Source organism: Poecilia reticulata, linkage group LG3 (genome assembly GCF_000633615.1).
Source record: "Poecilia reticulata strain Guanapo linkage group LG3, Guppy_female_1.0+MT, whole genome shotgun sequence".
NCBI classification, from domain to species: Eukaryota; Metazoa; Chordata; class Actinopteri; order Cyprinodontiformes; family Poeciliidae; genus Poecilia; species Poecilia reticulata.
Genome location: NC_024333.1, coordinates 8,088,598 through 8,113,764, shown reverse-complemented (window position 1 = coordinate 8,113,764; position 25,167 = coordinate 8,088,598). Strand labels below are relative to the sequence as shown.

Genomic DNA, 25,167 nt, shown 5'->3' with positions numbered 1-25,167 from the left:
TCTTTTTTTCCCTTCTTCTTCAGCCATAGAATGATGCTGAACCCACAGCTGAGGACAAAAGAACTGCTTGAATTGAACTGAAAATCGCACAGAAAAAAAAAAAATTAAAATAAAAAAGAGCTGAAGATCAAAGTACAAAGACGAGGACCAAGGACAGATGTTTCAAAATAACGGCTATCTGAACAACGTATGCGTGTGTTCTGTCCACATATGAGAGAGAGAGAGAGAGAGAGAGAGAGAGAGAGAGAGAGAGAGAGCTACATCTGAGCTGCCATGATGAGCAAAAGCTTTTCAGTTAAGTGTTTAAAAATAATATTTTTAAACACTATTCCTATTTTTATTTGTATTTATTTCACATAGGTGCATTAGAAATCTATTTATGAAGAAAAAACACTAATACCACCAAAAAGTGCATTTATTTGTGAATGCTGGCACTAAATACAAGTAACAAGAAGATGGACATGTAGAAGAATAGTTTGACTGATGTAACTCCAAATATAAAAGTGATTTTGATCAATTTTAAAAAATAAAAGTAGATCTTTTTTTTTTCAAATCTATACTACTTGTACAGTGTTATTAATCCCTTTTTTCTGATCTGAAACAAATCTGTTGAGTGAATCTACAAATGAGCACATTCTGAGAACTTGTCTTTATGTATTAATGTTGTTTTATTACATATTTTTCTGCACAGTCTGAGTTTAGCTAAATAAATACAAGTTATGAACACAAATGTGTTGAAAGCATATTAAGAAAAATTTAGTTATTTTCAAATTACAAACCTAATGGTACGTTTACAAATGTCCAACTCCAAAGGAACGTTAAAAGTTAGTTTTTTTTAAATGCAGATTTAAAAACAAAATGTAAGCATGTTAATTTAGATTAGCATGATAATATCATGATGTATACTACTGCATGCAGTGCTAATTCCTGAAGAAAGTACTCAAGTGTTAAGGTAAATGATGATATCTTTTGATTTGATCAAGGGCCTCCGTCTGAAGCACCGAAGAGTTTTATTTCCACAAAGTTGAAAAAAAAATCAAGATTGTTGTGTCTCCAGTTCAATTTAAACAACTTTCATTTGACGATTGACTTTTTTTTTTTTACCTGAAATCATCAATAATCGACTGGTGGCAGTGTCACCATTTGAGTAAACGCTTCATAGTTAATGACGCCGTTTGACTTGATGTTTGCTTCTTTGAAGAGGTCATCCACTGACAGAAGAAAAGAGAAAAGAAACAACAGATTTTAATATGATTTTAGACCGAGAAGGCTTTTAAAGCTACGCCAAGTATTTCAGTCATTTAAGGCTTTTTAGGTTTGTTTGTTTTTTCTTGTTTGTTTTACGGTTTATTATGTTGCCAGCAAAGTTGAAGTTTGAATCCATGTTAAAACAGACAGAGAAAAATAGGAATGTCTTTTCTGAAATTTTCAATTATTTCTCTAGTTCTGCTCGTATAAACTTCAAGTCTCATAAAATAATTGCTTTTGCAAAAACGAACCAATAATAGAGACGCAGCAATGTAGAAATTCTCATGATGGTTTTTTTTTTTTTTTTTTACAAAAATGAACCCACTGCCTTTTACATGCTCTGTGCACAAATCTGGGTTTGTATTTTGAATACAGCAGTAGGATAAGTATTAGATTTACTGCTGAGTGCCAGAAATGAATCTGACTAGTAGCTTACTGTGTTCTGTCCCTTAGAAACTGGGATTAAATTGTACATTTTGTAGGTTATTTGTGTAAAGTGTTTAATCTGAATATTACACAAGATAAATGAATGTTATTTTTGCATGTATAATGTTCCAGGAGATAATCTGCACCAGGATGATCAAAAGAGACCAAGGAGTAATAAAGCATGCCACACACAGATGCAAAAAAAAAAAAAAAAAAAAGACATACACGTCTTTCCAATCTGGCTTTTTATAAAGCCTTGCAACCTCTGCAAATATGTCCAGAATCCTTAAACAGCTGCATTATAGCAGTACAGGAACTCGGTTCTGTTTCTGTCGTTTCTTTTTTATTTTTTTTGTCAAAGTCCAAAGCTCTGTTGTCTGCTCTTTTAGTGGAGTCGCATTAATATTCAGCAGTTCAGAGATCCACTAACTTGATGGTTGTTTTCCCGCTGAGACTGAGTCAGGCTTTTTAACTATGAGCTGCTTAATGTGCATGGCACCCACCCAGTGACACCCACCCACTGACAGTGCTTAGAGCTACATGAAGCCAGTAACTGTTTGAATAAGAGGGCTTTGAAAGGCTCCAAACACCTCTGGAGATTTACCCAGACATTAGCATCCCCTCTGTGTGTCGTCCCATCAAACCTCGCAGCTTGGGATTCATAGTTGTTGCCATCAGAAACGACACAAGAGATATTCTACAGTGTCTGTAAAAAGATTTAGGGAAATATTTAAATAACGGCTCGGCAGTTTTAGGAATGCATTACACATTTTTATTTTAAGTACAAGAATAATGTTACTTAGGGTGTGAATAGTGGAATAGTAAAAGGCACTTTTATGGAAACAAATTGAACAGGCTTCTTTAATTAGTACTAAAGGCAAAGTAACAAAAATAAACAACCTTTTTGCTTTTAACCAGCTGGATTTGTGGTAATGAAAGCTGACAAAGTGGCATCCTGCAAATGTCCTTTTAATGTGATCTTGAGAGCTGCTCAAAGGACGGGTTTGGCTTTCCTGAGCGTAACTCTAAGCTGTTTTATGTTGTGTGAAAATTGCTCAATATTATCTTGTCTAATAGTCAGCAAAGGAACACATCAGGCACGTTTTACAAGATCCCAGGAATATTTAAACTGGGTGAATCTGATTAGGAATTTATTTAGTGGAACTTTCAATTTCCCTCAACGCGCCAACGCTCTGTAATGAAGAAGAAGATACTTGGAATCAGAGCCTGCAGATGTACTGGTGACGGACCGGTCTTCCAACGAAATGTACTGATGAAAAGGTTTGAATTAATATTGTTGTTAATTTATGTTTAGCAATGACAATAAACACATCCATGTCCATACCAACTAAGGTAGAACGGAATAAAAACATCCTTTACTCTCCTGCAAAGGACAATAAAGAACAATTAATAAATGTCTTTCTATTTTGCCAAATGTGGGGAAATTCAGGTGTAAAAGTTCACGCAAAAAAGTTCTTAGTGTTAAAGACAATATATAAAAAACTTAAAAATTCACAAAACGTGCTTTTTTTATTTAAGCACCACAGATTTCTCGTACCCTTTGAGGGTCTGCAGGAATATATCGGTGTTGAACATTTCTCAATATAACTGCTACAATAAACTGCTCTTTTTCTAACCTCCTGCAGACGCGAGCTGCGCGGCAGCACAAATTCAAGATTCAACATAATCAGGAACCACCGTGTAAAATTAGCATTTTCAGTTTTAGTTATTTTTGTTGCTGTTATAATATGATAAAAGTACTTTTGTTGGTGCCTTCTGTACAGATGGCGTATCCATCAGGAATCACCAAGATGGCATGGTGAGGGCAGCCCTTCAAATTGTGATGGAAGTGCAGTTAAAAAGATAATTTGTTGATAGAAAAAATTCCTTTTTTTAGACACTGAGGTTGTTTGGGCAGATGGGGAAAAAACATTTCCAGACTTGAATGGAGGCAAACAGCTTGTGAGTTGTCTGGGAGTCACAGAGCTGAAGTCAAAAGCCAAACTCATTCTGATCGCTTTTTTGTTTTTTTCTTCATTACAAAACATGATGAAGATACAACAAATGCATCCAGAAATTTGGTGAATTGTCAGTTTAGATAAGAGAGGGAGTCTGGACAAAAGTTAATACTTTTACTACTGATATTTTTTGTCTTATCTAAAGTAATGTAAGAAAATGTAAGAGCACACACCATTTTATCAGTCCTTTGACTCTGGCATCTCTGGCAGGATACAACAGTTTTAAAGAGATCTGGGCTTTTCACTCTTAGATTAACAACATGTTAAAAAATACCAACCACTTAAAACAATATTGTTAAATTTACCTCCCCATTACCTTAAATGTAGTCAGTTTTATTGCAACACACAGCTAGAGTACTACAGTGACGTGTGAAATCAGCATGTTATTGATGCTAATCAAAGGATTTTGGCCAAATAAACTCAACATGAGTCAGTTTTCCAGAACAATTTACCTTCTTTGTTTGTGAGTTTCTCTCCTAAGGTGGTCAACTTGGCCCGCAGCTCGGCTGCCTGGATCTGTCCTTTCTTCTGCTTGTCCGTCATCCTAAAGGCCTCCAGGATTTCATTCTTCGGGTCTTCCTGCTGCATCTGCCTGTGCATCATGATCAGGAAGGTAGAGAAGTCTACCTCGCCTGTCTTTCCTAAACAGACATTATATTTATTCACTACATGCAGTCAAAACATGAGTGTTACAAAGTGACGTGCGTGTGTGTGTCTGTGAATTTTTCTTATTTCGGCATATTTTTAAACCACCTGTAGCTCCTAGGAGCCAAACATTCTTGCATCAGTTTCATGTGGTTTTGATCTATATCTCAGGATTTGCACAGGTCTTTTTAAATGTGTCAAAAGAATAAGAAAAATGAACCAAGACACTACGAAGGCTCCGCCTTAAAACCTTCTGAAACAGAAGCACATTACCTGAAAGCTATATAGTTATGGATTTTAAAAAAAGAAAAAAGAAAAAAAAGAAAGAAAGAATCAAAGCATAGCCTGAGAAATGTCAAGCTTCCAGCTAGTCCCTCATTGTTGGTTATAAAATTCTGTTTTCTGGTTGTCAAATTGGGGTATCTGTTATTTTTCACAGATTCAGCAAAATCTTTAGGCTCCGGCTGCTGGAAGCAAAGTGCCTTAAGGTGTCTAATTTCAATAACTTACTGAAACAGTCTGGTTCAGGACTTAAAATTACATGTAAAAAACAACTAATGAAACCCTGGAGAACCGATAACGACAACCTTTGTATATTCTGAGAAAGCGTGAGTAATAGGAAGCTAAATGTGAATAAGAACGATCGAATCGCGTTTGAGAGAAGGTTAGTTTTTCACGTTCAACCAAAGCGACTGTCCTGAGTGGAGCACCTAAAAGGTTAACTGTTAAACATTACATGTCGATCTTTATTCTCAGTGTATGTACCGATTTTGTGGACTTGAAGATGCCTTTCTATTTCACCAAGCGTGGGGCTTGTTCCCAGGCAGCGCATAACTGTTATCAGGTCTTTGGACTCGATTTTACTCTTCTGCTTTTTGTCGTACAAGGCGAAGCATTCTTTGAACTCTGCAAAGAGAAAACAGTACACATGTTACTATGTGTTTCTAAATAAAGCAAAGAAGCTGGTCGAGATTGATTTGAGTAGATATTTAGCTAATGGCGAAATGTGATCCTTAAGTATCAAGAAACTGTTAAATGATTGTATAAGGAAGTGCTAAGGAAAACAAAACACAAACAGCTCTTACCGCTAATTTGAGCTGGTGTGAAGAATTTAGCCTGCAGAGCAACAAGAGCTTAGTGTTAGTTGTCATATAAACGAGACTGATTCATATTAAAATATACAAGAAGGCTTTAGGGAGATACTTTCTTTCTCTTACCATTTCTAAAGCTGCTGCGCTTCCTTCCTGGAAGAAGAGTGTGCTCCGTTACCAACGTCACCTGTGCCTCCACCTGTCTAAAGTCCAGCTGCGATGGACTGTAGTGCAATTTAATACGCGTTGCTGTGGAAACGCTGATACCAGATCCAACATGCCGCACTGGCCCTTTCCTTACCACTCCCACATAAAGAAGAAGTCGGCAGCACAGAATCACCAAATACTTCAACATGAAAGGATGACTATGAGGGGAAAACAAAGGCTTATATGCTTAAGGCCCATTCAAATCAAGGTAAATTACTCATAGCCCCAGATGAGAAGCTGAAGGCTTGTTCGTCTCCAACTATTATCCCAGCGGTTTGTGCACCCTGCTGCTTGCTATAGGCTCCAAACCCCTGCAGCCGTGCAGCAGGTGGAATGAAGAGAAACTAGGCCAACAGAGTGGGATTAGTGACAGAATGCACTGATGAGAAACACTTCCCGTCTCCTAGCTGAAGCTTAAAACATGCCAAAATTGCAAAATGAAGGGGTAAGGGGGCTTTGTTTAAAGCCAAAAAAATAAAAAATAAAAATAGATGCCTCTTTTTCTTCTATTGTTGTTTAGCTGTAATATTAGCTTGCTGCAAAAAACAATGTCTCACCAACTATTTTTTAGGGCAAATATCTAAGTACTCCTGAAATAAGACAAAACCAACTTACAAGTATCTTTTCAGAAAGACACAGAAGCTTTTTTTAAAGTCACCAAGTGTTTAATATTGATGGAGAAAGTACTTGTTCCATTGGCAGATTATTTCACTTACAAGACATTTTTCCCACGTTTTAAGTGAATATATCTGCTGATGGAACAAGTACTTTTTCCATCAATATTAAGGACTTATTGACTTTTGAAAATGCTTCTATATCTTGCTGAAAAGTTACTTTCAAGTTAGGTCTGTCTTATTTCAAGAATACTAAGATATTTGCACTAAACATTAGACCGAAAATATGAGATTTTGTGTATTTGCAGTGAGGAAAAAGTTACATGGAAGTTGACATAGTCTGGTTTACATAAATGACAAAAAGTGAGAGAAGTAATATTCCAACTCTAAGTATTGTGTATCACATTTTAAAGAAGTAATTAGAAATCTTCTATAAACAAAAAGTAATATTTTGGGGTCGTAAACATTTAGCAAGATGATGTGATTTTAAATGTCTTTTTGCACACGCTGAAAATACAATATTATCAGAAGCAGCCCTATTTAACTGATCATTTTTTCAATACGTCAGGGGATTATGAGTTTCCGTCAACTTAGGCACCAGTTTGCCAGGAGAACAAATGTTTTCCTCCAAGTCGTGTGAAGTCGTCAGACATCCAGCCGTTCAATCCAATCCAAGATTCTAAAATCAGCTTAGAAGATTTTGGTGCTTAAGCGATACGAGTCTGTCGTCTCTAGCTAGCCCTGATGAAAAAAGCAACTAAATATGCTATAAATGTGCTGAAGAGGCACCAAATTTAATAGAAGCAACAAGGTCTCTGTGGCACATGGAAAATGTGGGGAAAAAAAGACAAAAACCTGGAGATTGTTCAGACAAATTCAAAGAAAAACATCACTCCAAAGCAGATCGCAAAGCGTCTATTCTACTAATCTTCCTAAAGGTGGTCAAAAGTATCTTTCTAATCTTCCGACTTATTGACTTAAAAGTGCTTCTATATCTTGCTGAAAAGTTACTTTCAAGTTAGGTCCGTCTCATTTCAAGAATACTAAGATATGCCGCATTCTGCAGTGCAACGTCTCTGAGAAACATGCAGATGTTGAATGTGACAAAAACCCTTCCGCCGACATCTGGTGCACTGAGTGAAAACAGAGCAGCGGAGGATATAAGAGCGCCACGTTAATGTACGCGGCTTCCCAGTCAAACGCCAAGCACGGCGACTCCCCTCTGTGTTAACGCGTTGTAAATGTTTGACCTAAAACAGATGGTGTGGAGGAAAGAGCCTCTTTGACCCTTATTTTTATGTTTTGCAGCAAGAACAATACAAAGCATGCATATTATTTTCCTTAAATGTGTCAGGAATCACTTTTGTTTCCCATTTGTAAGCCACAGAGAAGCAGCCGTGTTTCCTCTGAGACGCTGAAAGATTTATATCGACGGGTTTAGTAAGAGAATAATAAGATCCTTTGAGGTGAGACTTTGTCTCACACTCTGGTTAATGCGACTGTTTTTCTGCAACATTTCAACATGTGCAAGATTTAGCAGCTGCATACATTTGCTTGAAAATACGAGTCGATGTATTGTTCTCATGATGGTACGCATCATCAAAAAAATGTCAGTAGCACATTAAAACATACAGTAGGCTTCAGGTCCGGATGAGACCAACTGGGATAATGAGCAACACAGATTAACGAGGAACTGGAACATCCCCCTTTTTCTTTAGTGGGTAAGTACTCTTTAGCTTTAATAGACAACAGTCCTCAAAAAACATTTAAAAATGCAAACATCTTTAAAAAAAAATAAGAACATTTTCTTTACACAAGTATTTGTTTCTCACATCCTAAAAATACCACAAGAAAGTCAGTGCACAGCAGGTTTTTTGGGATTACCTGAATACTGTCTGGGAGTAACTTTCACCTGTGCTTCAGAAATAATCGGTCAAATCATAAAAACACTGGTCGCTCCTATATTTAGACTTTGAACGTTCGATTCAGTGGTTCCCCCTTATGTGTAAGGTGTAGTAGGACCAGGGCTCTGGGACATAAAACAGTCCGGGGTACTTGTTGCGTAGCTCCGGGTCGTCCCACAGATAGGCCACCCACAGGGACACGAGCAGCACAGTAACGCTGAAGCTATAAAAAAGAAAGGAGCCGTTGCCGTCTAGGGTAAGGCCTTTACGCTGCTGGAAAATCCTCACTGTGAACATGGCGAGGAAAGCAAGGAGGAACAGTCCAGTTATCTGAGCCTCGGTGGCCAAGTACCTTTGGGACGAAAAAGAGAAAAACAGCAGGAGTTATTTCTGTTTCAGGCTATCAAATGGCTACATTTAATAAGTTAAATCTAAGTTGTTTCTCCATAGGCTGTGCAGCAGCTAATAATTACAGGTAAAATTATCAATAAACCAAAACAGATTTGGTGAACATCCACTCAAGAAAGAGGAAGTTTAAATTGGATCCACTGTAAGGCTGCGCATTATTAGAAAAACAGTGGATATTTTCTGCTTTCTGTTTATCGCAAATATGTGCTTTAGATTACGTTTACCCAAATTAAACAAAGGTTTAAAAAAAAAATCAACACAACAGGATTTTCATTAAAGATTAATCAAAGATGTGGTTATAGCTTGGATCGTGGTAATGAAGCAACCTATAGCTGCATGGCAATGAGGAATCATTTATAAGGACTTTCTAAGCAAATGGCATCATAGTGGACAAAAATTGGACACTAGACAAAAAAAAAAAAGATTTTACCCTAAAAACTTTTAAAAAATATAAAATGTTTTTTCCTAGCTGAGGAAAACAGTTGTTTTTTTTTTTTTGTTTTGTTTTTTTTGGGGGGGTGGGGGGGGTTTAACAACCGAGAGGAGCTGATGAGTATCACAGAGTATTAGGACCAAACTTAAAAGAAAAAAATAATTACCAGAATAAAAGTTTAAAATGAAATGAGATTAAGTAAATAATACAACAATAAAGTTGTATGAGAATAAACTCATAATATTACTGTATTCTCATTATGACTATTTTCAAATCATTACAACTTCATTTTGTATTATTTACTTAATCTCATTTTTATTTTCTTATTTTTCATTTGTTAGACCAGTAGCAAAGTGCAAATAGAGAAGGAGAAAGTTAAAATCATCTCTTCCATCACTCATAATGGACAAGTCATCCCCTACTCCAGAAGAACCTTTCTCTGCATAAAAAGGAGAATTACTATGCAAAGCATAATTAATGGTAAAGTCAGTGCAGTTCCAGTAGTCCAGGTCATCTCACTCCTCCCTGGCAAACTTTAGTCTTGCCTGTGTGTGTTTTTCCATCAACAGCAAAGGTCTCATCCTTGCACACCTCCCACAAAACTTAAACCTCTGCAGTGTTTTTGGACACTCCTTTTAATATCTTGCAATCTACTTTGAGGATGAACTGGCTTCGACAGCAAGACCTGGGCATGTTGGCTGTTTTTAATTAATATACCGTAGTTTGAAAGTTTCCTGATAAAAAGTTGTTGTTCTGATAGTCCTCCAAAACAATAAGAAATAGTTTTACTCACATCAGCAAAGTGCACATTGTTCTATCTAAGCTGCAGAGCCCCACCATCGTTTTGTCAGCTTGTTGGTCTCTACAAACACGCCACTTGTCTATCCTGAAAAGTCACATTCACCGAGTCCAGTTTGGCAGCAGTGTCTCCGAGTGTCATCATTTTGTGGACCCGACGTGAGCCACTGTGACAGGAACTATAAACATGTTCGTCACGGCGACTTTGGCAGATGTATGTTTCTCTGTCGCAACGTCATAACATGCAGTCATGACTCTTGGCAAGAGAAGAAATACGTTAAAGAGAGCGAGGAGCACCAGATGTAAAAGCCGAGGGGCTGTTAGCCCATTTCTGCTTCACACGACTGTCCCGAATTATTCCGAAAACATCAAATGGCTTTACGGTGCGTAAATATTCACATGCATATACTGCATGTGCTTGTTTGCAGCCATAATTCTTTGATACTCTGTGTTGGTGTTTGCACTGTTTTGCTATGCATGTCACTGCAGTAGGAGGCCTTAAAAAAAATGTAGAAACAGTGGACCTATTTCTAATTTTATTAATGCTGCTTGTTATTTGGCTTCTTTTCACAATAGAACAAAAAAAACAAACAGATATTATAACTGGACTCTGTGATGAAGAGAAATAGTGAGATGAGGGTAATGTTGGTGCTTTTTATGCAACATTTTAAATCTCCTTATACAACCTTTTGCCCCGTTGTGATGAAATCTGCTATAATTGTCTTCTTTTTGCTTCAAGATGATTTTCATCAGCATCAAGCACACACAAGGCATCATTTCCAACATCAACAACAGCATTTCCCTTTGTGAGTGTGCGTCTTCCTGGGGAAGTATGCTCTTTCAAGTATGTCTGAAGTGTGTTTAAGTGTGGCCTTTCTTGCAGGTTCTTTAATGAGACGGTCTAAGATAAACTTCATTTAATTAAAAGTCTAACCGAGGTACCAGCTCATTCCATTAAAATATTATAGAAAAAGTCATGTATTGAAATATTTTGATTTAACACACATATTATTTATATATATATATATACCTTCCACAGAGTAACACATTTCAAGCGTTTTTCTGTCCTTTTAAAGAGTACGGCTTAAAGATAAATAAAAATGTAAAATTCAGTCTCTCTAAAAATGAAACTATTACATAACCTCAATAGAAAAAAAAATGAATACAGAAATCTTAGGTTAAGGTTATGCTATTGCCCATCAGGAGGAGAGTAAGAAAAAAGTCTTAGCTAAAGATACTGTCCAGACATATTAATTGAAAGTTGTGTGGAAGGAAAAAAAGCGAGAATATGCGCCCAAGCAAAGCCCATTCAGGAGTTTTGGGAAGATTCAAAAGTCACGTACTGCAGCTTTAGGAGCCACTAGACAGAACTATATCTAAGTAATGGGTTGCTAGTGTCATATTCCTTGTGTTATGACACCCCTGGACCAGAAACATTTTATTGTCCAAGGAGAAAAAGAATTGCCTGGTTGCTCAGAGGTCCAGAGTTCACTTGTCAGATCAAAGCAAAATTCATATTTCATTTGGAAATCAAGCCTCCAGAGTCTGCAGGAAGAGATTCTGACGGAGCACAGAATCCAAGTTGCTTGAAGTCCAGTATGAGGTTTCCAATGTCAGTATTGCCTTGGGGGGGGGGGTCATGTGTGCCACAGAGTTTTATCAAGTCTTTTGTCAGCAGTGCCATTTTTCAGAAAACTTTAGAACATTTCAAGCTTCCTACTGCTGAGTCGTCTCACAGAGAGGCTGATTTTATTTTTAAGCCAGACTTGATACCTGCCGACTCGGGCTTAAGCTTTAGTACCTGCTTTAATGACAATGTGACTGACTAGCCAGCAAACTGGCCTGACCTTAACCTGAGAGAACCTATGGGGAATTGTCGAGGGGAAAATGAAGGACAGCAGACTTAATGTTGATGAGCCGTAGGTTGCAACAAAGAAGCTACCTGGGATTCCTGAACACCTCAGCAGAACCACAGACTGGTCTGCTCCATGCCACAGTCTGCTGATGCAGCACAACATGTAACTATACACCATACAGCACCAGGCCAGACTTTTCAGACATTTCCGGTTTAACTTTTTCATTGGTCCTATGGTTTATCATTAGCTCTAAACCATAATGATCATAATTAACGTAATGAAAAGCTTGAAATATGTCAGTCTGCCTGTGCTGAATCAACCCAATATGAGTCTCATTTTAAGTTGAACTGATGACACACATTTAATTTCTCGCGCACTTATAGTTCATGTGGCTAATGAATCAATGTAAAAACAATCTGTTTTTAATTCATGCAATATTGTAGATTAAGTTTCTACATTTAAAATGATTTTAAAAAGACTGACCAATAGTAGAGAGAGCTGGGTCCCAGTAACAGCCAACCAGAGAGAGGCATTTTCTCCTGATGGTCAGAGTCTGAGAAGCAGGCCCTGAAGTAGATCAGCACAATGATGAAGAATGGAATATACCTGAAAAAAAGAAGCGGAACAAAATATATTTGTTCATCTTTATCTTTTCAGATTCGTTTTAGAAAGGGGTGATCTGGTTGGTAGTATTAATGTTATTTTATTCACATAAATTCACCAAATGAACCCATCAAACCACTACACTAATCTGTCAAGGCTACAACACAATTAGTGCAAAAAGAAAACACATTTACCAAAACTAGACTGACTGAAGATGAATATCTCCCTTCGTTAAATTAAATTATTTTATTACATTTTTTATCAGCATTGAGTAAAACTTTTAAATGCTTTACCCCAAAGAAACATCTACACGAGTAATGTCTAAACTCAATCAGCAGCAACATTCCTGAGCTGTAAATTAAACGGCAGGGAGAAGCGGAGCTACACGACTTTAATTGCTGAAAATAAACCCAGCAGGCTTAAAAACAAATGACTGCATCAGCAGAACCTGCCCAATCTTCATAAACTGATATCACATTAAAAATAAACAGAAATACACTAGTTTTTTGTCTTGAATGAAAGTTTCTAAATTACTACTTTTGCAACTCTGGGAATTAAATCATGCCAACTACTCTTAATAATATAAGCACAGGTGGAACATATATTCACACTGATCACTGCTCTCTGAAACATCAAGGTCGGACATCTGTCCTGCTGAGAGGAAATTATGCAGCTCTTACAACAGCTACAAACCTGCCAAACCGACTCCCATCTATTCAAACATAATAAAAAGGATATTATATTCACACACCTTGGTTCACTTATTGGAAGGCAGCCAAAGGCTTTTTTTCATACATGTTTTCCAATAACTTCTCTTAGGCTAATAGTTGATATATTCAGTCCTAATAGATCCTCGCGTGAATAACATGTAAAGGCCAAGGAGAAGGACTTCTAAAAAATTTAAGATGATAGTTCTCAGAGTTTTTCTTCCTTTTTGTTCCCATCTTTGAAAAGTGTGACCCAATGTCAGGTAATTACTGAACTACTAAAGGTCAGCTTGAGGAGATATTCACAGTGTCATTAGAGTCTTGCTAATTCATTCATTATATAAAAAAGTGAATTTACATGCCACTCGGCGTTTTCGGCAATGACAGCCTGGTTTGTAATTAGCAAAGTGGGTGAAGGCTGAGTCAGTCTGCATTTAGATACCACGTTGGAAATGAAATAAAAGGATTATTATCCACAAGGGCAAAAGGCTTGCTTTTTAACATTCATTTTACATTTTTTTATGTGTCCTGCCTCTGCGTTCCAGGTGTACCATGTGAAAGAAGCTGGTGGCCTGCATGTGCCGAGGCGGTTTTGCTCTGAAAAGCGAACCTGGGGATGGAATCTTAATTGTGTGATGGATCCCCGAGGCTAAACAGATATGGGGAAGGGAAGAAGAGCACAGGCCAGTCCCCTGACCCCCCGTCCTGAGGCCAGAATCCCATCACCCCCGTAGCTAGGTAACCACACAAGCCCACAGCAGCAGTGGGAACATAAGGTCCTGCGATGTTTTGAATAATGTGCAGCATAGTGGGTGTAACATCCCGATCAATGGGCTGGAATTTAGTACTTTACTACGTCCTATGACCTTATTGAGTTACTTTTACTTCTCCTTTTATTCATGTTTTTGGTTATTTCATATTAAATCCTTTCAAAATCTGAGCTGATGAGGAAACTGTACCCCCATGCTTCAACAAGGGGGTTGAGTTAAGCTTTTACAGCAGCGGTCCTTGTAAGTAAAAAGTAGGTAAACCTTTATGTATATAGCGCTTTTCACAGATAACATGACACAACACGTAGGAAAAGCACATCAAACATGAATCACATCTTATTTCACTGGATAGCAAGGCTCAGATGTAAGTTTGGATCACTGTTAAGTTGTGAGTTTCAGATTCTGCTTCAACTATAAAAAGAAATTCAACTTATTTTAAGGTTTTCTTTCCACTTATTTGACAAAAACTGTGTTGGTCACTCCTAACATCAGTGGACTTTGTAGACCGGCACTTTTTTTTTTTTTTTTTAACTGAATTTCACAAACACAGAGAACTGGACACACCAGCAGAGATTATGACTGAATTTTGATGAGGCATAAAAAATGCCTTTGATAATAAATTCCTCCCTTTAATTTCTCCTCAGAACTAGGGCAAATGTAAATGCCACTGCCTACTTTGAGCTCGGCCAAGAGCCTTTGGAAATAACCTAATATATAAGTAATGGTGGCAAATCACAATAGCTTCTGCGATATGGTTGATCATTAGCTAAAAGACAGCAACATTTTTTAAAACATTCTCAGAATTTGAACTCTTGCTTGTTTATAAACCAAATTTATGATCTTGAATAAATTTGGTTTATTTTAGATCAGTAATGGGTCAAATAAATCATGATTTGCTGCTTTCAAACTCATCCTGCGCCATTTCATTGCGTCTATAAATCATGTATGTAATCATCCCAAACACGTACCACATTAAGTGTCCCAGGTGCTCGTCGTAAAAATACAGCAGCTCAAATGAATCGATCTGTAAAGAAAGGACAAAAACATTGGATCAGAGACAGGAACCAATTCCAAAAACCCACGAGTACTTTCAGCCAACTGTGTGCTTCAGCTTTATGCAACACTGCCCCCTACTGATGCCGAATGCTTTATTTCAGAAACACATTAGAGACGGTACACAAAATGGGAGCAGAAACATGTGAACACAAACAAAAGTGTGGAGAAAGATAACAGATGCACACACTTTCAGACACAGCACAGGGGATTAATTAGGAGGACATCACGACTCGCAGTTGGCCCTTCATGTTGTGATTTTTCACAAACTAAACCCGTGGGTACGGTGGACTGCATGAAACTAATGTTTAATCGTTTTAATTTAAATAGAGGTGATCCAAGTATATCTGGAAACTTTTACAGCTCTTAATGGAGAACAAACAAACATATTATTTGCCTTTAGGCAAATAATATGTGTATAAAATACACATATTGCTGCAGGTTTTTTTTTAGAATTTGCCTCTGATTTGGTTTTCTTAATCATCCAGCTTTTTAGTGACACTTAGATGTTTAAGATCATCAAAGAAATTCAACCTAAGTAAATAAAAATATTCAGCAATCTGATATTTACTTGTAAAAGAGGGGAAAAAAAGAGGAAGGGGTCACGATTTCATGTAGAGTCAAGCTGGTTTCTGTTGTTCGCAACCAGCTGTGTACAAAAATATCCTCTTACTATTTATCCCCCCTAACCTTTGGGTGGCCGAACAGCCATTTTATCTATAGTTCCTGCTGACATAACTAGCAGTAATTCCTAAAAGCATGCAATTATAAATGTTCCAGTGCTTTGACGCACTCTTGCTATTCAGTAATGATGTGCTGCTGTACACTCAGTGACAGCATATTTGGTGAAAATGAGGGCATTAATGATTTACAAGCAGATTGCTAAGTGACTAGTGAAACAAACAAAAACCATTAAAAGTTGTAAAAGTTTCCACATATACCTGGATTTCCTCCATTTAACTTAAGATTTTAAGACTACTAAACATTTAGTTTCATGCAGTCTGCCGTACCAACACTAAGTGAAGCACCGGTCCTGCCGTACCAACACTAAGTGAAGCACCGGTCAGGTTTGTCTGACCAGAGTCGATATTATTGCCACAGAGTCTCGACAGAAACTGAAGCTTTTTTTATTTATCAAAAAGTTTATTCATGGAAGTTTCTTCAGTTTTTCCGTAATTTCACGATTTTGGAAATTCACGCAAAATTAACGTACCCCTGCATTTTTTATGCTAATTAATTGTGTGTTTATTATTTTCAGCAAAAACTGTTAGATAAACATTAGGTTGAAGTGACTGGTAACTCCCATCTTCTACTATGATGCCTCCGCCTCACCTGATGTCAAGTACATGATTCATATGGCGCATTGCAGTCGCATTGCAAAAGTAGCACCAAGAAAAATCTGAATCTGACCACATAAAAATCACAAAGACAATCATAAAATCCAGGAGTGACTGTAATGAGTCAGAAGAAAATAGTTTGAGGTTTTATTTTTATTTTGCCAGCAGAACACTGATGACTGAAATCATTTTTATCTGATTTAAAAATGATCCAAATCATTTTTGTCTCCGTGTTTTACCTGCTCTGAAGCTCTTTCATTTCATTTCAACCTAGATTTTCTCCACCAAGTTAAAAATTTTCTTTCTCCTGAGCCGTTATAAACCCAAGGAGACATGGTTCAACAAAATTATGGCTCCTGGCGCTGCCTTGTGTTATTTCCAAGAATCTATCGCCAATGAGATTGAAAAACCTACCAAGTAGGAGGCGTTATTATCAATCAAGCAGCTTGTTAGTGAGCCCATGGGAGTGCGCGCTTCAGTGCCAACTTTCATTTCTGATTGTTGTCAGAGCAACAGCGATGTTCTGAAGCCCAACGTTCAGAAAACAGACCCAAACGGGAGTCCTGAATTAACTCACAGGTCACAGACTCTGATCGAGAGGAGTAATTGCACATCAAACTCATCATCTCCTGCCGTCAGACGGCTGTGGCGGGCTGAGGGGAAACAAGCTCTTCCCTTCTGCGGCACAAACCTGCGTGAATCATAATTGATCTCCAGATGCGCAGCGTGTTGGAGGACTGAGACGAACAAGCTTGTTTTATAATAAAGTCGCAGAAGGGGCGCAAGCAATCTTTGGGAAAACAATAACGTTAAGCCGGGAGGAAAACCAGAGTCACTTTCCAGTTTTATACGAGGCGCAGTCACCAGCGCGAATGCCCACACCTGATGGGTAAAAACTCATAAATCATCGCAATAAATTTCAATGCCGGTGTGAATGTGACGGAGCTCGCGGGCGCCTTACCAGTGAAGCCGGTTTGAGGTCTTTGATGATTGGGTTTTCTCTGACTGACAGGTGCAGCTGGTAGCCGCTCAGGATGAGCCGGTGGTTGATGGAGTCTCCCACCAGGTGGATGCTGGCCCCCATGACAAACGTGATGATGCAGAGGTGGACGGCTGTGTGGGGAACGGGCCTGGGAGCGCGCTCCATCAGCTGCAGGGAGCAGAACCACCCACGTCTCTATTTAATACCGGCTGTGTCATAAATAAAAAAAATAAAAAAAATTTTTTTTAAAGTTCTTTTGGAGGTCCGATGTGGACGGTAGTGCTTCTGTGGGTTCCTTTCAGACAACTTTATGGTAATGTGATGCTTTTTCCCCTTGACTTTTCTACTGAAGGCAGCCAGTACTCCTTTTTTTCCTGCTAAGCTCCACTGGCTTTTGTTCTTACTATCAGCCATCTGGTTCTTCCTTTGTTTCAAGCAAGCATCTGCCGTAAATGTAATGAATAATACATAGCGAGGAGGTTGCTTTTATTTTAATAACGCCGTCTCTCAAGGAAACCTCCAGCCCAACAGTAAAAGCAAGTCAAATGCGAGCTTGGTTGCAGGTACTCTTCATTGTTTTCTATTCTATTCTCTTTGTTCTCCTGTTCTTTGTTTATGATACTGAGTAATTAAAACTCCATCTGCCTTCATAAGTCACTTTTTTCTTTTTTAACTCTGTTCCAAGTGTCAGGGCGTGCAGAATAACCGCAATGCAAAAACAATCTCCTAATTAGCAGCAGTGATTTTTCTTCTGAAACACAGAGAAAAGCAAACATGGGGAGGATGTTTACAGCTCTTTGAGGCAGATAATCAAGTCCAGTCACCCAGAGGGCTCTCATCTTTGATATTTTTATAATATTAACAAAAAAAATTATGTTGTTGTATTCCATATAAAAGAACAGAAGACAGTCACTATGTGTAAAGTCAGGTTAGGATGAAAAAGACTTTATAGATTTATCCATTTTGGTTTCATTTAATCTCTCTACAGTAAGTAAGGGCCATATGGATATTTGATGTTTAGTTTATTGCATTTTAGGTTAAATTTAAGTCAGTTACTCTATTATGCAGTACTGGATATGGCGTAGCGCCTCTTCCAATAGAGGGCGATGTACCTGGCAACAACAAACAGAACCAGGCTAAGCAACAGCCTTGACGCTTTAATAACATTGTTGATGGCAATTAAATTCTCTAATATACTTCCAGCTTCAATTCTCAAATTGTCATTAACTCATCTAAAAAATAGTCTATGTTTTCACCAATTATTACTTTTAGTCATTTCCTAAACAACTGATAAACGTAAAACATACTGATCTGAAGTCTCTGCCATCAGGTGCATCAACAAAACTAAACTGCATGTTAAGAGTTCAGGACATCTCCACACTTCATTTTAGAGGGAAAACATACTTCACTTTAGTGTTTATCTCCATGTTAAAATGTACTTATTTTAATCTCAGTATCTCACAAAAATATCCATGCAGACAGTTATTTACTAAACTCACATATTTGATGAAAAAAAAAAAGAAGAAGAAGGCAAAGCAAACATAAAGTTAGGGCTGGAAACTATCTCATCTCAGCAGAGCTGGCAATGCAGTCCTCTGCTGCGCCTGCAGAGCAAAGATAAACCAGAGAAGCAGCAAATCCAGACAGAAAAAGTGCACACATTTCTGGTCTCACCTTAAGTGAGTCTCAAAACAGGTCGCATACCACCAGCAGAGATAAACTGAACATGTTTCTCTTTTTTTTTCTTTTTTTTTATTGCTATTGATTGTAGCCCTGTATTTCTACATAACTTACTAATAAAAACATTCAGTTGTTGTTCTCGTCGAGGCATTACGTTGATTTAGAGGTTATTGTTTGTTTTTCAGGGATGATGGAGGAATCGGTAGCAGTTGTTGCTTTGCAGCAGGAAGGTTAAATCACAGCCTAGGGTCCTTTTGCATGGATTTTACATGTTTTCCCAGTGCATGTGTGGGTTCTCTCTGGAACCCACACAGTGTTCCATAGAGAACCCTGTGTGGGAATATATAGGACTGTATACTCCCACAGTCCTATAAACTTATGAATCTTTTTTTTTTTTTTGGTCTTTCTAGATTGCCCATAGAGGCAAGTGTGTGCAAAGTTGTCCTGTGCGTGTTTGTATTGCCCTATGATCAACTCGCAACCTGTCTAGGGTGCACTCTACCTCTTACCTAATGAGCAACACTGCATGGACAAGCTGTCCATGTTAGTGTCCAACTAAAACTAACATCCATCCATCCAGCTGATGGATGGATGGATGGCAACAGAAGTGCCATTCATTGGCAACAGAAGTGAGCCAATGGCTAAAATTAACATTATCCAGTCAACTGGCAATACATTTACACTTAACCTTTGATGGACATAAAAAAAAGCTAGCTAGCTAGTTAGCAACGGTATATTAGCAGCTAGTTAGCAGTAGCCCCAACCACCTGGAGTCTCAGAATGCAATGAAGATGTCTGCAAGCGACTCAAAGTTTCAGTAAAATCGCACAAGAAAAAAGAAAACTACATGAAATGTGTAGTATCTAATATAATTTTAGATATATAAATTTAAAGGCTTTTTAAGGGTGGGCAGATACCCTGTGTAATAAAAATTATTGATTAAAAAAAGAAGTATTTTGGAAATTTTTTTGTAAGTTGCAAGCATGCAAAGATCAGTCTTTGCTTAAGATAATTGTCATGCATTGATAAAACAAAAAAACAACAAATTATCACAGTTAAGCTTTAATTTGTAAAGCTGCAGAACATAGACAGAGATTATTCCGAATCCACTCTGGAGACAGATTAAAATGTATTTGTGAATGTTAAATCAAACCTGCAAAAGCTGATTTATTATAATCAAAGAGCCATATGGCTAAGACGTACCTTGAGCAGCAGGAACGGTGCAACGACATTGTAGATCATGTGGAAATAATCTCCAACACTTGGCTTGTTGAGAGGAAACCACTCCAGAGGAAGGACAATCTGGCGTACAAAACATGTGGAAACAATTAGCTTTTTATTCATCCCTAAACTTTGGATGCATCTGTCCAACCATGTCAATTACAAAGTAGGAGTTAAAGCATCTACATACCATTGCGATGGGTCTTCCAAAGTCAAGAACCCAGTTCTGTAGAGTCAGACAGAGCCAAAGGTCAAAGTGAAAAGGTCGCCTTTCCTTCTTTGGGGCATTTTCTTTGCAAACACCAGCAGTACTGTGAAAACACATTTGCAATAACAGTAAGTCATTCTAATAATAACCCCGGAAATTTCACATTCCGATGACATTCTGGATTACATTATACTGCTGCATGTACTACTGCAATAATTCAGATTAAGGGGCTGCCCTGATGGGTTTTTACTGCTCTCTGGTTTTATGTAGGGTCTTCAAGCAGTAGCATGAAGACTGGAGGAGCATAACTTCATAAACACAAAAAATGTACAACAAACATACGCGTTTAATCATAAAGTTTTAATTAATGACCTCATATCAATCACTCCATCAGTTCTGTTCCTGCAGGCTTTAAGTACAACAGTGCTACTTCAGCTGTGGATTTGCTGACTGATGCAATTTGCCATGTTTATTGTGAACAGCTGTGCAATTTCCTGAGGAGCCGTGGGAGAAAAAAAAGCCTTAGGTTTCTGTCCATCCAAATGCAGAGCCGTGCCAAAATGGGTGAGTACAGACAAATGCACTACTGGCCAATCAATCCTGTCTGCCAAGGACTAAAGCAATGGAAAAGAATCATAGCCTGCTTGTCAACACCAACAAAACTGAACGAGATTACCGATACAGTGCCATGAAATACTATTTCTTCTATTTCTGTCACACTATTTAAATAAAATTTGTCACATTAATTAAAAAACCTCCTTTAAATAATGATTTTATTATTAAAAAGGGAAAAATGACACATAATCCTTCCAGTCCCATGAAAAAAGTAACTGCCTCAAGGCCTGTGGTAATGAGCAATAAATTAGTTTATTAAAATAATTTACCATTTTCATGATTTAATGCTTTTCTCTTTTCTCTATTAAAAACTGGGAGACAAAAGTCTTCTGTCTTGGTCTCAACAACATCATTTTTGACTTCATAATTCATTTTATTTTTATTTTTTTTTGTTTATTTATTTTGGATACTTAAAATGTCTTCCAGTTCCAGTGTTAAATGTTCATTAGAATTTAAAGTTTATTGATCTTTGAGAATGTGTTCTCGTGTTACTATTCCATCATAATTATACTACTTGAAAAGGGTCTAGAAAAAAAATCATTTATTACAACAACTTCTGGGACAACTTATCATCCAGGAAATTTGTTATTGTGACAGGCCTAATTGCCTCCCTTGTTACATCTCAAATTTACTCTGATTGAACTCCTTTTTTATTTTTGGAAATACGAATGAAATGTCACCTAATTACCAACATGACTTTTCAAAACACAATATATGAGTAGAATTTGTCTGAACATGAACTAAGATGAAACATCTCAACAAGCAGCAAATAGACCCCCAATCTAAAACAAAAAGATCCAGAACAGAAAAGAAACAAACGTATCAACACCTAGAACAGCTTTATGTTCAGACTCAAATCTGATGCTATCACACAACCATAAGCAGGTTATCCATATTGGAAAAGCCTCCAAGATGTCTGATTTTAATCAATTCTGCAAAGAAAAATGGGCCAAAATGCCCTCATGGTGCTATAAAAACATCCAGCTATCCAAAAACATTTTACTGTTGCTGCCAAAGATTAAAAATACTTTTCACATATAGATAGCTTGATCTGGTTAACGCTTTAAAAATAAATAAAAAAGTCAGACATTTAAAAACTGCACCATATATTCACTTAGGCAGCAGCAACGCCGCTTTCTGATCCGCCATAGAAACGCAGATGGCAATAATGAAATTCTGGTGATGGCGCACTTTGCTCACAGAATCCTGTCAGATCACTGAGATCTAAAATACATCTCGATTTAAAGTGTGTGTGTGTGTGTGTGTGTGTGTGTGTGTGTGCGTGCGTGCGTGTGTGCGTGCGTGTGTGTGATGTCTGCACCCTTGATCATTTTGAATTACGCCTAAAAAATCAAATCTGAATCTGTCCTCAATAAGTTCACACCTGTACTCTGTGTTATGATGGGAAATGTGGACAGACTCTGAAGATGTTGAGCTTCTCTGTGAGTAAACGCTCCGTCTGTGCACTTGACAACTCAGATATTTCATCTGTGTGTTGTTGGTTATGTCTGACAGCGTGAAAGAGGGCTGCTGACTGATCACTGGTTTAACCCAACAGCTGCTTCAGTGTTCATAGTCTGTGCAATGGGATATTGAAGAGAATCTGCTAAATTTATTTCCAGCAGGTGGTGATCACTTGACCCGTCAGCAAGATTCCAGTTTGGTTCCCTCTGAGGAATATATAGAAAATTGTTGAAAAGGAAAGGATGGGATCCATTTTTTAAAATCAGCTGAATAGAGTTCAGGTGAGTTTGAGCTGAACCTGCTCACATAGAGAACCACTATACATACAAATGTGATTTTACCGTTTTCAAAAATAAAAAATGAACAGTGTGACTAAATAAATTACATTTCCTATTTCCTATTATCTGTTGTTTCTGTACGCAGGGTTGAAACTGTGAGTTTCCACGAAAACAAACCACTTATCTGCATTTATAGAGCTGAAAACAAACATGTTTCTCACATCTTGGATTAATTGTCATTACACTTGTGAGACATGAGCTCAAACACTGCTATATTTTTAGTTCAACAGAACAAAGGGCACTAGATCACAAATAGCATTTCTGTAAATAGGTGCCGATTAATGAGAAACACAAACTTAATGAAACTATGTAACCTCACCACAAAGAAGATTTCAAACTTTATCTTATTGGTGCCTAAACTTGCTGCCATGACAGTCAAAATCAAAGAGTTGAAGGCCACAAAAGTTTCGTCACTCAAGCCGGTTTTGAATAAAGATCACTGGATTCTAAACTTGTGGTCAGGGTGGTTGAACAAAACCCTTCACAGGGCCTGAATTGGCCTCTGGCAGTACTTTGAACACCTCGCTTTAACTGCTTCACTTGTGTAGCGCTGCTTCTGCTTTGAGGAATTTCCCTGACAAGTTTCATGGCTGCTACCAACTCCAGGCTGCATTTAATTACAGCTTATATACTGCATTACTGATAAGAAAATAACTCCACAATGATATTTTTATTTGTCAAAATCACAAATGTTTACAAAAAATAATTACAGTTTAAGTAATTATTTTACTTAAATCTTGCATTGGATTTATTCAATGTGGAAATTATATAAACATTTCAGTCAGCTCTATGCTAGCTAGCATTTTAAAGATGTATGTTTGTATGCAAATGGATTTGGACTACATTTAAATAACATTGATTGAGTTTATCTGAATTTGTACCAAACTGTATTCTGTACATTTAGATATAAGTTAGATCCCTTTTTCTAGAGTTGACATTTGAGTCGATAAGTGGATGTATAAATTGTCTTGTTTTTCATGCTGAAGCTGCAACTGAATGTGGGCATTTTGGGTTTTTTTTTTTAAATCCATGTCGGATTTCAGAAACTCACTTTTTTATACAGTGCTTCAAATGTATTGCTTTGTAGCTTAACAACGGTTCTAGCAGACTGGAGGTCAAAGGTTAAGCTTGGTCGGTTAATAAAACCAAAATAACAGTAAAGCCCCTTGATTCGTGATGCTGTTTGTGAGGTTTTTGAATGAGGGTGACAAAGCATTTGAAGGCAATAAAAAAATCAACTGGATCATTTTAGAAGTATTTGCACATGGACATTCTAGTTTCCGAGGTGTATTTGACTGTACCATGTCATAAAACACGGAGTAAATGAGCAATATTTTTTGTCCCTTTGGTGCAGTTTTTAAATGATTCAGAACCCAGGGTCGCGCGACTGCACAACGCACCGGTGTGGAAAAGTCTTAATGGGGTAACACAACTCAACACAACACCATGGACTTTCAGTTGAACTACGTAATACAGATGTATGTGTCTCAAAAGTCAGGAAATTTCGATAAAGCAAACCACAACACCACATGCGGTCCAAACCTGTGTGGGTCGCTGCCTCGACGCTTTCGTACATTCTCCATTGCCAGTTCCGTCTGTTCTGCCCCTCTTTATGTACTGAATTATAAAACAAACCGATGTCCAAACGGCAAGAGCTTAACGGGACTTAAATTCATTGAAACTCTGATGGCCGAGCTTTCACTTCCTTGTTTTCCTCTTGGCTCCGCCCATTAGCTACGGCAATTCTCCAATCAGAATGTAGAACACGACAGAAGCGGCAAAATAAAATGATGAAAGCAGCGTTAGCCAATGAGCAGGCAAAACAAAAAAGCTTCATGTAAATTGCAAAAATGTATTGAACAAATAATTAATAGATAAAGTAATACCAATAACAGAACTCGTCTGGCTCCCACTTCTAATAGTATGGAGCCCTCCAAAAAAGCTCAGCTTTCAAAAAAAGGGAGGATTTAAGAAAAATATTCCACTAGACATGAAATTCTCAATATTTTTTTTTTTGTTAAAATCTAAATAAAAGCAGAAACATATTATTATAATTACTTCTTTTGTATATATTTTTAATTATCTTTTGAGAGATTTCTCAAGAATTAATAATTTTGGCTTTAACTGTAAATTCTTGTCTCCACTAAGGAAACAAAAATAAAAACTAGTTTTGCAGGAAGAAGATGGTGAACAGAAGCATATTAGAGGAGGATAATTTTTTTATTTATTTATTTATTTTATTTTTTTTATTTTATTTGGCAATTGTGTTCTTTTTTTTATTCTCAGCTGGACAAAGAGAGTTGAAGAAACCTGCCGCAAATTTTCCAAGGCCAGGAAGAGAGCTTGAGAGAACTGCATTGAGGAGCGTTGTCTCTATAAACAGTGAGTGTGACCATGTGGCAACTCTATAAGAGAGAATGTAAAAACATCCAGTTATTCACTTGCTGGAGGCTGTGTTTTCCTTCAAGGTCTCACATGAACTAAGATATTCTTGGCAGGAGAAAACACACGGCTGCTTTTGAGCAGCTAAACAAGCAGAGA

General features: G+C 37.5%; 1 protein-coding gene across 1 annotated transcript; it reads right to left on the bottom strand.

Annotated features, from left to right (window-relative positions):
• Positions 1 to 375: 375 nt before the first annotated feature.
• Positions 376 to 24,361, bottom strand: LOC103462127 (CLN6 transmembrane ER protein). The gene is made up of 12 exons (XM_008404676.2): positions 24,169 to 24,361; positions 20,192 to 20,312; positions 19,984 to 20,082; positions 17,080 to 17,268; positions 14,697 to 14,752; positions 12,132 to 12,254; positions 8,442 to 8,505; positions 5,555 to 5,581; positions 5,423 to 5,453; positions 5,103 to 5,243; positions 4,145 to 4,333; positions 376 to 1,211 (listed from the first exon to the last, which is right to left on the bottom strand). Exons 1-12 carry the CDS (start codon positions 24,207 to 24,209, stop codon positions 1,114 to 1,116), a joined length of 1,179 nt encoding a protein of 392 aa, XP_008402898.1. The 5' UTR covers positions 24,210 to 24,361; the 3' UTR covers positions 376 to 1,113.
• Positions 24,362 to 25,167: the final 806 nt, after the last annotated feature.

Bases quoted from the DNA above. Each gene is read 5' to 3' on its own strand.
- LOC103462127 (XM_008404676.2), bottom strand. From the start codon at position 24,209: ATGGAGAATGTACGAAAGCGTCGAGGCAGCGACCCACACAG. The intron at 17,269-19,983 runs GTACGTCTTAGC...TGCTCCCTGCAG, and splicing joins CACCGTTCCTGCTGCTCAAG to CTGATGGAGCGCGCTCCCAG. The intron at 1,212-4,144 runs GTAAATTGTTCT...TTCTTCTGTCAG, and splicing joins GAAACTCACAAACAAAGAAG to TGGATGACCTCTTCAAAGAA.